The 15,681-nt window shown below is 41.6% G+C and overlaps 1 protein-coding gene across 16 annotated transcripts in view; it reads right to left on the bottom strand.

The window, feature by feature from the left end:
* The window catches only part of clip1 (CAP-Gly domain containing linker protein 1), an 82,363-nt gene that overhangs the window by 52,413 nt on the left and 14,269 nt on the right, over positions 1 to 15,681 (bottom strand). For all 16 annotated transcript variants that reach the window (XM_031900060.1, XM_031900016.1, XM_031900031.1 and 13 more), the window contains 3 exon segments: positions 15,244 to 15,426; positions 11,696 to 12,258; positions 378 to 502 (listed from right to left, as the gene is read on the bottom strand). In XM_031900060.1, the coding sequence (XP_031755920.1) occupies positions 378 to 502; positions 11,696 to 12,258; positions 15,244 to 15,331 (776 nt within the window). In that variant the 5' untranslated portion in view covers positions 15,332 to 15,426.

Genomic DNA, 15,681 nt, shown 5'->3' with positions numbered 1-15,681 from the left:
ATTTATGATACATGTGCACCCCTCTAGTGATTGTAATCACTTACCTGATACCCAGGACCAGTGTTCCTCTTAGCAAAAAACTGCGACGGCCCAGGGTATCTGCAAGCATGCAATCCCCTTCCTCCAAGCCCTCTTTCTTTGCAATCCTGGGGCCAAGCATGCATAGTATAGTGAAAAGTCGGCTTTTTTTTTTTTTTTGTTATATTTCAGCTTTTCACTCTACTCTGCATAGGCAAGCAGCACAAAGACAGAAGCAGAAAGAAGGTCACTTCCACAGATGTACCCCAGACTGGTGCTATATCCCCAAGTGTGGTAATATTAAATACATGGGTCCACTTCCCTCTAGGTAATCATCAAAAGAAATGACATGACCTCACCTTGTGCCTGCCACTGCTCCATCATTTTTTCCCAAAGGCTCATCTAATTCAACTCCACACCATTCTCCTTTGGCAAAATCTGTCTCTCCCAGAAAACGAATAACTCCAGCTTTCGATCCGCTTACCTGTCAACACACATTGTAAATAAATCACTGGTATTTAGTACTTAAATCTATCTACCCACTTTCTGCTCGTGGACAGCTCTTCTGCCAGGCAGAGGGGCAGGGTTTGGTCATGGTCTTCCACTGCACTGATCTTCAGAAAACAAACAAGCAGGAGCTCTCATTACCAGTTACCAAAAAGGGAGAAGGACAAGGTTGCTCTGTGAACCTAAAATACATAGTCTGTCTATAACAGAAAATTTACGAGACTACACCACTATGAGTTTTTCCCTGGGGGAAAAAAAGAGTTTTGTGGTGACCTAGGTACTATAAAAATAGCTATTTACCTGTATTTATTCTTTGATGTCTTTCTCACTTATGGTCAGTAAGAAATAACATACGTTTTGCCAAAAATTTTAAGCAATCTTTTTGCTACTGATGTTTCAAAGATTTTGCTTAAGGTACTAACTAAGAAAATAAATTCTTAAATATAATTCATCATAAACAGCATTATATACCATTGATTTTATACCCTACTTGAATATGGCAAAGAGTTTGTATTTATGTAGAAAAATTATATTAAAAAAATCACTATAGAAAAAATATTACTAGTAAAGCAGGTTGGTCAATGTCTTATTGATTTTTCTTGAGTTGTGTTAATTATTAGACAATAGGCTTTTTAAATAATTTCTTTCCTGGATTTTGTTATTTAAATGTACTTTTATTTTTGAACATTAAATGTGGGAGGTGGCATAGTTTCTAAGACAATGAAAACAAAGCCCCAAAAACAGGGATGCAAAATTCAGGATGCAATTTAGAGGTGCACGGTACATGATGGAACCTAGTGACACCAGCAACAGTGCATATGTCAAATATATGTTTTTAACATCCTGAAAATGATCCACAGTACATGAAATAAAAACTGCAATTTGAGAGAGAGAATCACAAAGTGATGAAATAAATAATTAAACAAACATCAGTTTCAATAAAGCAATTTCAAGTTTCTGTGCATTTGTTTTTTTCTGGGCAAGTTTATTAATTATATTCAAATAAAGGAAAGCATATATAACAGCTGGAGGAGTAAGAATTCATCCACGTCAACTGACAAACCAAAAATAGATCTTTTCTAAAGACATGAGACCTTCTGGCTGGATATTAAAATAGGAAGTGAAGAGTTCATTTTTCAAGCACTAGTGATGTGCTGGTTTTTCCCAGCTCTGTTTGTTAAAGTAGAACTGATAAAGCAGAAAGGCCACAAATAATCAGTTTTACGTAACTACAAAAAATGTTGTAATTATTTTTAAAAAAAAATAAAAAAAATTACAAACTTTTAATACATTTCTTGTTATATAAATATTGTAAAAGTCACTAGGGATCAATAATAAACTAGGGATCAATAAAAGCATTGTCTCAAGTTTTGTGCTTTTATGTAATATTCTAATATCCTTTACCATAGGGCACAAAACACAACCCAAACAAGCCACATGTGCATAATGGGGGCAAAATGTAGTGTTTTTAAAACATGTAAGATTCTTCCAAATCACATACGTAACACTTGAATATCAATACCAGTCCAAAAGTTATACTTCCTGTACCATCCTCTGGCATATACTGAGGGATCCCCCAGTGTTTGCATTTAAAGAATTTCCCATAAGGTCATTTTATAGGGGACAGACTGCTAACGGCAGGTTAGATATGTGCTAAATTACCTTTACCCGCTAAACAAGTTTTTGGGCATCCCAGGGAGGGAATGTATTCATGCTGAGGGAGGTTGTGCATAATGGCATGTTAAAACAGGTCCAGCCATTAAACATCCAATAAATTGAAGAGAGCATAAGATCAGGGGCATCATTTATGAAACGCCTATTTTGTAGTGTACATAATGCACATACAGTTGACTGAGAATGATTGGACATCCCCTGCCAAATTTTATATGTAGTTAATTTTTAAGTGGAAAGTAGAACTGTCAATGTGAAAAAACACAGTATTTGCAAATGTTAATACACAGTTACATTTTATTTTAACAACTTTAAAACACTGGAATAAAAAATAGTAATTATGGCATGTGCAAAGTTTGGACACCTTAGGACGTCAGTGTTTAGATAACACCCCCACAAATCGCAAATGACTTCTGTATACAAAGAGCCATTCAATTCTTTTTGTAGGGATTTTTGCCCACACTTCCTTGCAAATCATTTGTAACTTTAAAGTCTTTTTGGCCAGATCAACCCACAGATTTTCAATGATGTTTAAGTCATGGGACTGTAAAGGTCAATCCTAAACCTTCCAAAGCTTGCTGTCACGGTCGGTATCCCAAAACTCAGAACAGTTCCCAAGGGCCTGGTCTCGGCTCACGCTTCTGCCTATAACCGCCGCCTTTCACGTCGGGAGGAGCCCTTCGCTACTCGGATGCCGCCAGGTCTTACAGTGAGGAGCCCAGGGAAAGAGTTCTGAGCAGGCGAGGGAACCAGAACCGTTCTAGGGGGAGAATGGGCACAAGAAGACAAAGTCGGGGATCAGGCCGGAGTCAGCAACGTTTCAGAGAGTAAAGTGCCAAGTCAGAGTCCAAAAGGGTAGTCAGAGGTCAGGCCGGGGTCAACAACAATAAAGCAGCACGGTACCAAACAGAATCCAGAAGAGTAGTCAAAATTCAGGCAAAGGTCGGTTCAGGCAGCAGTACAGGAAGGTCAAGGACAGGCAGAGGTCAAAACAGATCAGCAGAACATGAATAACACACCCAGGAACTCACAGGAGGAAAACCTACGTTGGGCAATGATTATGCTGCAGAAACCGCTTGAAATATTCGAATTTGGCGCCATAGTGACGTCACACGCAGCGCCGGATGAAGGACGCAAGTGCGCATGCGTGCGCAACCAGGGAGAGAACGCGCATGCGCCGGATGCGCGTATGGGCTCAGAGTTTAAAGGGCTGCGCGCCGAGCGCGCGCACCCCTAGGAAGAGTCGGCGGGCGTCCCCGCAACGGAGGAGGCGGCGGGCGTCCCCGCCGCCCCACTAGACCACCAGGTACCCTTACATTACCCCCCCCTCCAGAGGGGGCCACCGGACCCCTAGGTTTATGAGGAAACCTGGTATGGAACTGTCGTACAAGACGATCAGCCCGGACATCAAATGCTGGCACCCAAGACCTCTCCTCTGGACCATACCCTTTCCAATGTACCAGATATTGAAGTTTACCCCTTGAGGAGCGAGAGTCCACTACCCTTTGTACGATATACTCAGATTGACCCTCCACCGCAATAGGAGGAGGAGGAGTCCTCTGCCGAACTACTCTAGCGGGCTTTAACAATGAAACATGAAAAGAGTTAGAAATTTTGAGTTCGGGAGGAAGCTCTAAGCGGACGGTGTTTGGGTTTATAACCTTAGACACTGAAAAAGGTCCAATAAATTTGGGACCAAATTTGGAGGATGGAACTTTTAAGGGAACATTTTTTGAGGAAAGCCACACTCTATCACCAACCTGATATTCAGGCGATGCTTTATGATGCTTATCAAAGGCTTTCTTTTGAGCAGCTATTGCGGTGGATAATGATTTTTGAACCTTTTGCCAAATGTTGGAGAACTGACCGACTAAGGAATTAACCGCAGGCACATCCGAAGATGCGGTAGAAAAAGAGAACGCCCTGGGATGGTACCCAAAAACAATAAAAAATGGGGATTCCCCAGTGGATGAGTGAGTGGAGTTATTAAATGCAAATTCAGCCCATGGAAGGAAATCTGCCCAAAGGGATTGGTTACTGGAAACATAACATCTGAGGTACTGTTCCAGAGACTGATTTGTCCTTTCTGTCTGCCCGTTGGTCTGTGGATGATAGGCAGAGGAGAAGGACAAATCTGTACCCATCAAAGAGCAGAAGGCCCGCCAAAACCTGGAAACAAACTGAACCCCCCTATCAGAGACAATATTCAGCGGGGCACCGTGGAGCTTGAAAATTTCAGACAAGAACCGTTCAGCAAGTGACTTGGCAGATGGGAGGGCGGGAAGGGGAATAAAATGCGACATTTTACTAAAGCGGTCTACTACCACCCATATGACCGTATTCCCATTGGAAGGGGGTAAATCTACAATAAAATCCATGGAGATGTGAGTCCATGGCTTTTCAGGAATAGGAAGTGACTGTAGCAGACCCTGGGGCAAAGACCTGGATGGTTTGGAGCGTTGACAGACTGGACAGGAGTCAACATAATTACCAACGTCTTGTTTCAAAGTGGGCCACCAGAGGATACGGGATAGGAGAGAACAGGTTTTGTTGCGACCCGGGTGCCCGGCCACCCTAGAATCATGGGTTTCCAACAAAACCGCCTCACGAAGGTTTTCAGGAACAAATAATTTTCCTGGGGGTAAATTAGGAGGAGGAGTACCCTGGGCTTTGGACAAGGAAGAATGTAAATCCGGACTCAGGCCTGCAATAATCACAGATTTAGAGATAATGGAACCAGGGTTCCGCTCTTCCCGTGGGTTGGAATCAAAACTCCTGGACAGGGCATCTGCTTTGACATTTTTGTCACCTGGTCTATAAGTTATGATAAAATTAAAACGAGAAAAGAATAGAGCCCATCTGGCCTGTCTAGGATTTAGGCGTTTAGCAGACTCAATATATAGGAGATTCTTATGATCTGTAAAGACTGTAACCATATGTTTAGCCCCCTCCAGAAGGTGTCTCCACTCTCCAAATGCCAATTTTATGGCTAATAACTCCCTATTACCAATATCATAATTCATCTCAGTAGGAGAGAATTTTTTGGAAAAATAACTGCAAGGATGGACCTTATTGGTGACTGGGTGACGCTGAGACAGAACTGCTCCTGCCCCAATCTCAGAAGCATCCACCTCTACCAAAAATGGGAGAGTAGTGTCTGGATGCTGCAGAACAGGAGCAGAAACGAAAGCTTCCTTTAGTTTTTTGAAGGCAAGTAAGGCCTCCTGAGGCCACATAGTAGGATCAGCACCTCTCTTAGTAAGGGCAGTAATTGGAGCCATGAGGGAGGAATAATTCTTAATAAATTGTCTGTAGTAATTAGCAAAACCCAAAAATCTTTGAATGGCACGCAAAGACGAAGGTTGTACCCAATCTAGAATAGCTTGAACCTTGGCAGGATCCATTTCCAGACCCCTTTTGGAAATAATATACCCCAGAAAATGAACTGACGAGACCTCAAAGACACACTTTTCAATCTTAGCATACAGATGATTTTGTCTCAATCTCAATAAAACTTCCTGGACATGGGCACGATGATCAGACAAATTGCTGGAATAAATCAGAATATCGTCCAAGTAGACTACCACAGATCGGCCTAAGAGATCACGGAAAATGTCATTTACTAATTCCTGGAAAACTGCGGGAGCGTTACATAAACCAAAGGGCATTACTAGATATTCGTAGTGCCCATCACGGGTATTAAAGGCCGTTTTCCACTCGTCCCCCTCCCGAATTCGTATTAAGTTGTAAGCTCCCCTAAGATCGAGCTTAGAGAAGATAGTGGCTCCCTTCACCCTGTCAAAGAGTTCAGAAATCAAAGGAAGGGGATAACGATTTTTGACTGTGATTTTGTTTAGACCCCTATAATCGATGCATGGCCTGAGGCCCCCATCTTTCTTCTCCACGAAGAAGAAGCCTGCTCCAGCAGGAGAGGAGGAGGGTCTTATAAACCCTCTTTCTAAGTTTTCTTTAATGTACTCTTCCATAGCCTGAGTCTCGGGAAGAGATAAGGGGTAGGTTCTACCTCTAGGGGGAGTAGAACCAGGAACCAAATCTATGGCACAATCGTAAGGTCTATGAGGGGGAAGGGTTTCGGCTGCCTTTTTTGAAAAGACGTCTGAAAAAAGGGAGTAATGAACTGGTAACCCCTCAATAGAGGTAGTAGCAAGCATTTGAGAAGGCTGGATACAAGAATACTGGCACTTATCTCCCCATTGGAGTATTTTATTAGTTGGCCAATTGATTAGTGGATTATGCTTACGTAACCAGGGGAGACCTAAAATCACGGGGGTTATGGGACAATTAATGATGAAAAAAGAAATTGATTCTGCATGGCAAGGATTCAAAGACATAGAACACTCTACCGATTTGGAGGAAATAAAACCGGAGCCTAGAGAGGTTCCGTCAATAGCAAGCACCTTAACTGAAGGAAATAAAGGAATCGTGGGTATACTGCACCTACGGGCAAAATCACCATCCAGAAAGTTCCCTTCTGCCCCAGAATCAATGAAAGCTAAGCTTTCCACAGAACCCGTAACCCATTCCAAAAGGACCGGAACCATGAGCTTAGAAGAACATTGTTGGGGAGTAGAAAAGACATTGCCCAAGCAGGACTCCCCAGACCTGCTTAGACTCTGTCGTTTCCCGGCCTTTTGGGACAGGTTCCACGGAAGTGACCCTTATCCCCACAGTAAAGACACAACCCATTAGACCGCCTGCGAGCTTTTTCCTCAGAAGATAAACGGGTTGAACCTAACTGCATAGGCTCTTCAGAGGACCTAGAGAAAACCGTTTCAGGTTTGGGCACATACTCTGCAGGAATGGTGTGGGGAGTGACTACTGGGACCCTCTCTTGACGTCTCTCCCTATGCCTCCTATCAATCTGAATGACAAGATGCATCAGGGAGTCTAAAGAGGGTTGAGCAGGAAAATTTACCAGACTATCTTTTACAGCATCAGATAGCCCAATCCTAAACTGACTACGTAAGGCAGTATCATTCCAGCCCGTTTCAACCGCCCAGCGGCGGAACTCAGAACAATAATCCTCAACCCGTCGTTTGCCTTGTCTGAGGTTACGAATAGCCGAATCAGCAGAGGCAGTACGATCGGGGTCATCATAAATTATTGCCATGGCCTTAAAAAAGGAGTCTAGGGATGTACGGGCTGGATCAGAAGGGGATAAGGAAAATGCCCATAATTGAGGATCCCCAATAAGAAGAGTCATGACAAAGCTAACTTTGAGCTCCTCAGTGGGAAAAGAGCGAGGGAGGAACCCAAAATACAATTTACAAGCCTCCTGGAAGGCAAAAAATTTACTTCGCTCCCCGGAAAACTTTTCGGGGAACGGTACCTTAGGCTCCACTACTTGCATCCCTGGAGTGGGAGACGGGGATCGGCTTTCAGGAAGAGCAGAAGTGGCAGCGGACGGCTGTTGCTGGAGCTCATCTAACCTCGCAGAGAGTCTCTGAAGGCATTGGATGATTTGATCTTGTTGAATCTCTTGTTGCCCAATACGCTGAAGGAGGCTCGCCCGAAATGCCTTGGAGGAAGTGGGTGACCCAGCAGGCCCTTCAGCATCCATATCGGGCCCAACGTAATGTCACGGTCGGTATCCCAAAACTCAGAACAGTTCCCAAGGGCCTGGTCTCGGCTCACGCTTCTGCCTATAACCGCCGCCTTTCACGTCAGGAGGAGCCCTTCGCTACTCGGATGCCGCCAGGTCTTACAGTGAGGAGCCCAGGGAAAGAGTTCTGAGCAGGCGAGGGAACCAGAACCGTTCTAGGGGGAGAATGGGCACAAGAAGACAAAGTCGGGGATCAGGCCGGAGTCAGCAACGTTTCAGAGAGTAAAGTGCCAAGTCAGAGTCCAAAAGGGTAGTCAGAGGTCAGGCCGGGGTCAACAACAATAAAGCAGCACGGTACCAAACAGAATCCAGAAGAGTAGTCAAAATTCAGGCAGAGGTCGGTTCAGGCAGCAGTACAGGAAGGTCAAGGACAGGCAGAGGTCAAAACAGATCAGCAGAACATGAATAACACACCCAGGAACTCACAGGAGGAAAACCTACGTTGGGCAATGATTATGCTGCAGAAACCGCTTTAAATATTCGAATTTGGCGCCATAGTGACGTCACACGCAGCGCCGGATGAAGGACGCAAGTGCGCATGCGTGCGCAACCAGGGAGAGAACGCGCATGCGCCGGATGCGCGTATGGGCTCAGAGTTTAAAGGGCTGCGCGCCGAGCGCGCGCACCCCTAGGAAGAGTCGGCGGGCGTCCCCGCAACGGAGGAGGCGGCGGGCGTCCCCGCCGCCCCACTAGACCACCAGGTACCCTTACACTTGCCTTTTTTTTCCCCATGTAGTTCAAAATGGCTTTTGAGGTAAGTTTAGGATAATTGTCTAGTTGTAGGAGCCATGCCTATTCATCTTCTTGGATCTTTCACAGCAATATGCTGATATTTAGTTGAATCCATTCTTTTCTAAACATATAAAGTTTCCTTTGCCACAGGCTGCCACACAACCCAAAAGCATGGCAACGTTTGCAAGCTGTATTTTTCATCAAAGTCTGCTTTTTTCACCAAACAAACCTTTGCTTACTGTGGCCAAGGAGCTACATTATTATTTCATCAGTCCCACAGTATGTTTTCAAAGGGCCTTTGCCTCCTCTAGATGCTGTTTTGCATAGCTCAGACGCTGTTTGGGATGAGATCACAGGTAAGGCTTCCTCCCAAATGACACTTCCAAGCAGATCATGTTTGTGCTAGCAGTGCTGCACAGTGGAAAACTGCAACACCACTCCTTTGTGAGTGAAACTTACATGCAGGTCTTTTCCAGTCATATGATGGTTGTCCTCACCTTTCTGCCCAGCATACCAGGCATTCTTATGTTTTCTTGCTCTTCCAGATTTTGCCTTGACCTTCACTGTTCTAATCAAGGTTAGAAAGGTCTCCTCACTGGGGGTGCCAAAACGTTAGGTATCCTGAAGCCAGTGTTCCTGTAAGCAGAAACCCGCTCTTGCAGGGTACCTGCGAGGAAGCGATCCTCTTTCTTCTAATGCCATTGCACTGCTTGTGCATGAACAGTAGAGTGAAAAGCCGACTGTAAACAAGAAAGTCGCCTTTTTCAACCTACTGCGCATGCGCTGGACCCAGGACTCCAAAGTTAGATGAGTGAAGGAAGAGGATCGCTCGGTCACATGAACCACGGGCCAGTGCAGTTTCTGCTAACAGGAGCACCAGCCTGGGTTATCAGGTAAGTGATTACAATCACTAGGGGGTGCCTAACATTTGGCACCCCCCATGATTGAAACCTTTAAAGGGGATGTCTACCTTTTGCTAAGTCATAGTAGACTGGTAGGGCACTGCAAATAATAATAATAATCCAATATAATGCTTTAAAAAAATGCCTCCTTTACATTACTGAAATTGTTAAAACATGCCCCTACCCAATGCTCCCAGATGGGTTACTATTCTGAAGGAGGAGGGTTGCCAACTCCCTCCTCCCCTAAAGATATAAAGCAGCAGAGGATTAAGTGCTTCTGCAGATGCTCAGCCTCACCATAAATCAGCTGGATTACTGTAAGGAGGAATGAGCACCTCTGGGCATGAGCAAAAATCTACACACACAGTGAAACTCTCTACCTGCCAATCTGCATCTGCATGGAACCCAGAAAAAAGTAAGTATTTCATTTTTACAAATAGACTTTTTTTAAAAAAGCATTATAATGGGTAATGTTCTCCTTTTGCAAAGTCCTAGCAGTCTTTGCAAAAGGTGGAAATTCCCTTTAACTGCAATTTCTTCACAACATTATAGAACTTATATCCTTTGCCTGCTTTGTAGGCATCAGTTAGCTTCATTTTCTGATTCTCACTCACACAATAACTGTAGCAATATGTCAAATCAACTGGACTTGCTGTGTTTTTCTTGAAAACCTTTTGCCAGTAATCCAACTGGTTTCTCAATTCAGAATTTGACGCATTACAACATATATACCATGAACCTTCACACACATATCTCTCTCTCTCACTCAACTAATCAAAAAGTTGTTTAGAGGAACCCATGACAACAGCCTAAAGTTTGAGCTGTTAGCAATTTTATTAAGCTCCGCAATTGTCAACAGGTCACAACTCCAAATGGCCATTAAGGTCTAATAAGGTAATTGGGGACCTTGCAAAAACAGTGTTTTGTCACTAGACAAGTGGAAGGGTATCCAAACTTTTGCACATGCCACAAATATTACTTCCTTATGTATTCAAGTTAATGAAATAAAATGTAACTGTCCATTAGTATTTGCAAATATGGTGTTTAACACACTGATTCCTAAAGTAATTGTTTCTAACTTTTCCCTTAAAAAAATTAACCAAATATTTAATTTGGAAAGAGTTGCCCAAACTTTTGCACTTAATGGTATTTACACACACATGCTCACATAATGTTGTAGTTAATACTAACTTTTTTTTAAATAAATCAGATTGAATTGTTTTAGTTAATTTTACAAGTTTTTTTTCCCCAAAATGAGGCCTGTTTTCCTTAGGAGGCTCACTCAGACAAGCTGAGCTGAAATTGTTAAAGGAATACTGTCATTGGAAAACATGTTTTTGTTTTTTCATCAGTTAATAGAGCTCCTCCAGCAGAATCCTGCACTAAAATCCATTTTCTAAAATGCAAACAAATTTTCATATATTTAATTTTGAAATTTCACATGGGACTAGCCATATTCTTCATTTCCCAGGGTGCCACAGCCATGTGACCTGTGCTCTGATAAACTTCAGCCACTCTTTACTGCTAAACTGCAAGTTGGAGTGATATCAACCCCCTCCCATTTCCCCCCAGCAGCCAATCAGCAGAAGAAGGTAGAAAGAAGGTAGCAAGCTAGCAGCTCCCAGTAGATATCAGAATAGCACTCAACAGTAAGCAGTTCTAATATGTTGCTGGCTGCTTCTGAAAGCTCACAATTAGGCACAAAGCACTGAGATGGTGCCTACACACCAATATTACAACTAAAAAATTACATTTGTTTGTTCAAGAATAAAATGTTAAATGGTAGAGTGAATTATTTACTATGTAAACAGTATAAATTCAAAATAAAAAAAGTACACCATAAAAATCTTGACAGGATGCCACACGAGGCGTAGGGCTGAAATTTTCGGCAAGCGGAAAAACGCATGCGTATATCGGCTACTTGTGCCTGCACCCGAGCTTATTCCATTCATTCGGGTGCAGGCACAAGTAGCAGGCGTAGGGCTGAATTTTCGGCAAGCGTTTTTCCGCTTGCTGAAAATTTCAGCCCTACGCCTCGTGTGGCATCAGCCTTAAGAACTAGCAGCTTATAAGATTCTAAGGTTCCGCTTTTAGATGAACTTCTTTTAACAGCAAACATTTAAATACACAGCTAAGCCAAAAGCAATGGCTAAAAAAAAGCAGTAACCATCTTATAATCCCTGCTAAAGGCAAAGAGACAACATTTGACTCCAATATACAACAGTTTAACAAGATACCTTACCAAGACTCTGTCGCCTAACTTAAGCTCTCTTTCCCCTTTTTTCACAGATCCCGTTTCAGACAGGTTCGATATGGATTCACTTGTTGTTCTGGTTAGATTGCTTAATTGGGCTGGGGTAGAGGATTCCTTTGCAGGTGGTGTAGAGGTTTTCAGTGGTGTCAATGCTGAGGTTGGAGCAGTCGTTACAACTGGAGATACATTTGTGCATGACAGAGAGGTAGGAGAGGTAGCTCTAGAAATAGGAGCAGTTTGGGTACCGTTGCTCTCTTCTTCCAGTGGTTTTCGCGATAGTTTTGATGGCCTTGTGAATATTCCTCTTAAGGCTTCACATTGGAAGTATCTAACTCCAGCCACAGCACCGTCATTTTTCCCAATCACCTCATCCAAAACTATTCCTGCCCACTGTCCAGGAGCAAACTGAGTCTCACCAAGGAACTGAATGAAGCCAGGTTTATTACCATTTACCCAAACCTTCTCTCCAACACGAAAGTCATCCACAAACTCTTCTGCTGTCTCTGAAGGGGCGGTAGAGGCTGGTTTCTCTGCTGTTTTTACAGTTGGGGCTGCACCACGAAAGTAAGAGTTAAAAAACGAGACAGAGTTAATTGCCAAATTCACTAAGAAAAATCATAAGAAGTTCTCATTTATGGTGGAGCTAGAATAAATATTAACTACAAATACAACATCTGCAAGTATCTGCAGGTAGAGGTAGCCATCTTTTAACATCAGTCATCACAATTATTTTATTTAAATAACTGATATTTGACACTACTTAGAGGTATGGGACCTGTTAGCCAGAATGCTCAGGACCTGGGATTTTCCGGATAAGAGATCTTTCCATAATTTGGACCTTCATACCTTAAGTATACTATAAAATTGTTTTAATATGAAATAAATCCAACAGGATTGTTTTGATTCCAATAAGGGTTTTACTTGATCTTAGTTCTGATCAAGTAAAAAGTACTGTTTTATTTTTACAGAGAAAAAGGAAATAATTTTTAAAAATGTAAATTATTTGATTAAAATTAAGTCTACCGGAGATGGGCTTCCTATAATTCAGAGCTTTCTGGATAACGGGTTTCCAGATAAAATTTTCTAGTAAAAACAGGGGCAAACAATTACATGAAAACATTTCCAATAATTAATAGTTCTCCAGTGAGTTCTGCCACGTTGGAAATATATTATTGCGAAAAAAAATTTTTTTTAAGATTTGAATATGAAAATAATCTCTAGAAGTTGTGAAAAAAATGTAATAGTTTTTTTCCTATACATTTAGAGAAACAATTTTCTTCACTGGTCTCCCTGCATGTTCCTGGTCGTCTCCTCCGCTCCTCTCAGAGCCTCCGTCTTTTTATACCATCTACACCCACTGCGCTCTCTCGTCTTAAACCTTTCTATCTTGCTGCTCCTTACCTCTGGAACTCTATCCCTGAATCCCTCTGTAGGGAACACTCACTAACTCTCTTTAAGAAAAAGCTCAGCTATTACCTTCTAGAGCACTAAAACATTATTTTGCCCAGTCCTGCACTTCAGGGCAAATGCCCATACCTGGTGCACTCTTACCTTCCAATTTGTGCCTGTATGTTACCCAACCACTTAGATTGTAAGATCTACGGGACAGGGACCTCCTTCCAACTGTGTCTCATACCACATGGCACTTATTCCCTGTGCATTTATATATATTTTATTTATTATAACACTTGTCCTCCCTGTGCATAATTTTGTATATTGTAAAATTGTACAGCACTGCGTACCCTTGTGGCGCTTTATAAATAAAGTTATACATACATACATACAATTAATGGATAATTTTTTTGCCATTATTTTCTCATATCATGGCAAAAAAAACTCCATTTATAACAACTGGTCATATAAAATGTAATGTAATCTCAGTTACTATATATTTTTTTTAATAAAACTGTGGCTAGAAGTATTGTTTTTTTCATTGTAAGCAACTTATCATATAGATAAATAAAATTTTCAAATGTTCGTAAATGTGAAAGTTTGTCTGTCTTTCCAATCTCTGCACTGCTCATTCAGGCTATATGTGCCTCCAAAACAATGTAGTCTACTCAAGCAAAGGCTCTTTTCTGTGAAGAAAAATTGCAAAATACCAGCATGTCACACCAGGCTCCAGAGTGTAGCACAAAAACACACCAGTGTGCATTATCTGTGGACAGTTGTTCATGCAGGGCTAATTGCAGCCCTGCCACCACAGTCATTGGGAAATGAACCTCAATGAGTATTTTACTTTAAAAATGCTGCTACAGATATCACTCAGATAAAACTCATGACAGTGCCCTTACAGGACAAACATAAGGGTAGCGAAAGTAGAGAGGATGAAATGGAGGCTGAAAAAATGAAAAACCCCCATAATGCAAAACTAGTATATTTACCATTAGCAGGCAAAATTAATTAAAGGTTCCATTTAGGTGCATTTCACTGTGTTGGAAACAACCAAGGTAACAGATTTTTCCAGTTGCACTTGTCCATGGATAGTGTTATGTCTTTGCAAAGAGTTGGCCGTTTAGGAAATGTGACACATTACTATTTAAAACTACATAAAATTTAATTCAGCTTTTCAGTTCTGTTCCTTTAAAGGATCAGTAACAACTACTAATGAATATACTTAATTTGAACTGACAAACCAACATTAACTATCAATTTTTTAAACAGCGGCCTGGTTAAATTTCAGTGTGTTTGCAGATGTCTGTTAGCTAAGCAATCTAGCACCCACTTAGTCTTTTGTGTTTTGTATGTCACTGTAAGTTAACATAATATATCCATGACTTCAAAACAAAAACCCTTAAAAAGAAAGTGAAGGGTTCAGAAAAAGAAAAACATTTTTTTCATGCTGGTTTTACTAGACAGTGATTGCTATAAGAATTTTTTCCTGTCAAGGTCAGATTTAAAAAAAAAAAAAAAAAAAAAGTTGCCCGCTTCCTGAAGCTGCTGTTAACCGGACACTCACAAAACAAGGCACCTTCCATGGGAAAGAATAAGAAGAGTATAGACAGGGGATGGGAAGGGCAGCTAAATGAGTAAACTAAAGAGTAGAGTGCTTAGCTAAATACACCTGGGAAGAACACTTGGTCATTAATACTTCTGGTCACTGAACAAAGTATATTCTACTTGGCCTTGGCACATACTAGATATATTTTCCATATAAAAATGAAGCAAGGATGGCCTGACATTGAATATCATAACAGACCTAGTGACTGGCAAGATTTCTATTTGCAGCAAAACTGCACTTTCTATGTCTCTCTTCAACCAGAACTCAGTTACCTAAGTAAGACTGCAGGCATCACCTGAGTATTACATACCTCTAGGCATCTCATGATTATGAATAAGAGTCAAAAACTAGTGAGTCAATGTACTGACATAGCAGTAACAAATTGAGGGATTAACTATAAATGCACTGCAGAATACAAAATATTAGCAAAACCCAGACTATATCATACCTATTTACTTCTATTTCCTCTTGTTTTACTGCATTTCATCTCTACAGTTAAAGTGATTTTTTTTTTTTTTTAAAGAGATGTTCTTACCAGTGACAGCAGATGATTTAGCAGCAGCTGTTCCAGGTTTTGCTATTCTGGAAGGAGCCTTAAGCCCACTAGGTTTCAGGGAACTCATTCTTTTATTGAAAAGCTACAATCTCCCACAAATTGCTATCTTTTTGTAACCATTGGTTCCACGGTGTCTGCTTCCTTCAGAAGATCCAAAGTTAACTGCAAAAGACACAGAGTAAAGGTTCAGTGACATGTTATTACTTTTATTATTTGAACATCACTAACTATACAACCCCTATAGACTAAGCCAGGGGTTTCAAACTCAATCACATAAGGGGGCCGAAATCTAAAACACAGGTTAAGTCGTTAGGCAAATTTTTTATTAAGATACTATACGGTCAGGCACAGTCACAGTGGCCACATAAAACAGCAAGAATTGCCATATTCAGCCTCTGGCCCTTGTGTTTGCTACAT

This window comes from Xenopus tropicalis, chromosome 1 (genome assembly GCF_000004195.4).
Source record: "Xenopus tropicalis strain Nigerian chromosome 1, UCB_Xtro_10.0, whole genome shotgun sequence".
In the NCBI taxonomy this organism is placed as follows: domain Eukaryota; kingdom Metazoa; phylum Chordata; class Amphibia; order Anura; family Pipidae; genus Xenopus; species Xenopus tropicalis.
The sequence above is the reverse complement of the archived record's forward strand: the minus strand, read 5'-3'. Positions and strand labels throughout refer to the sequence as shown.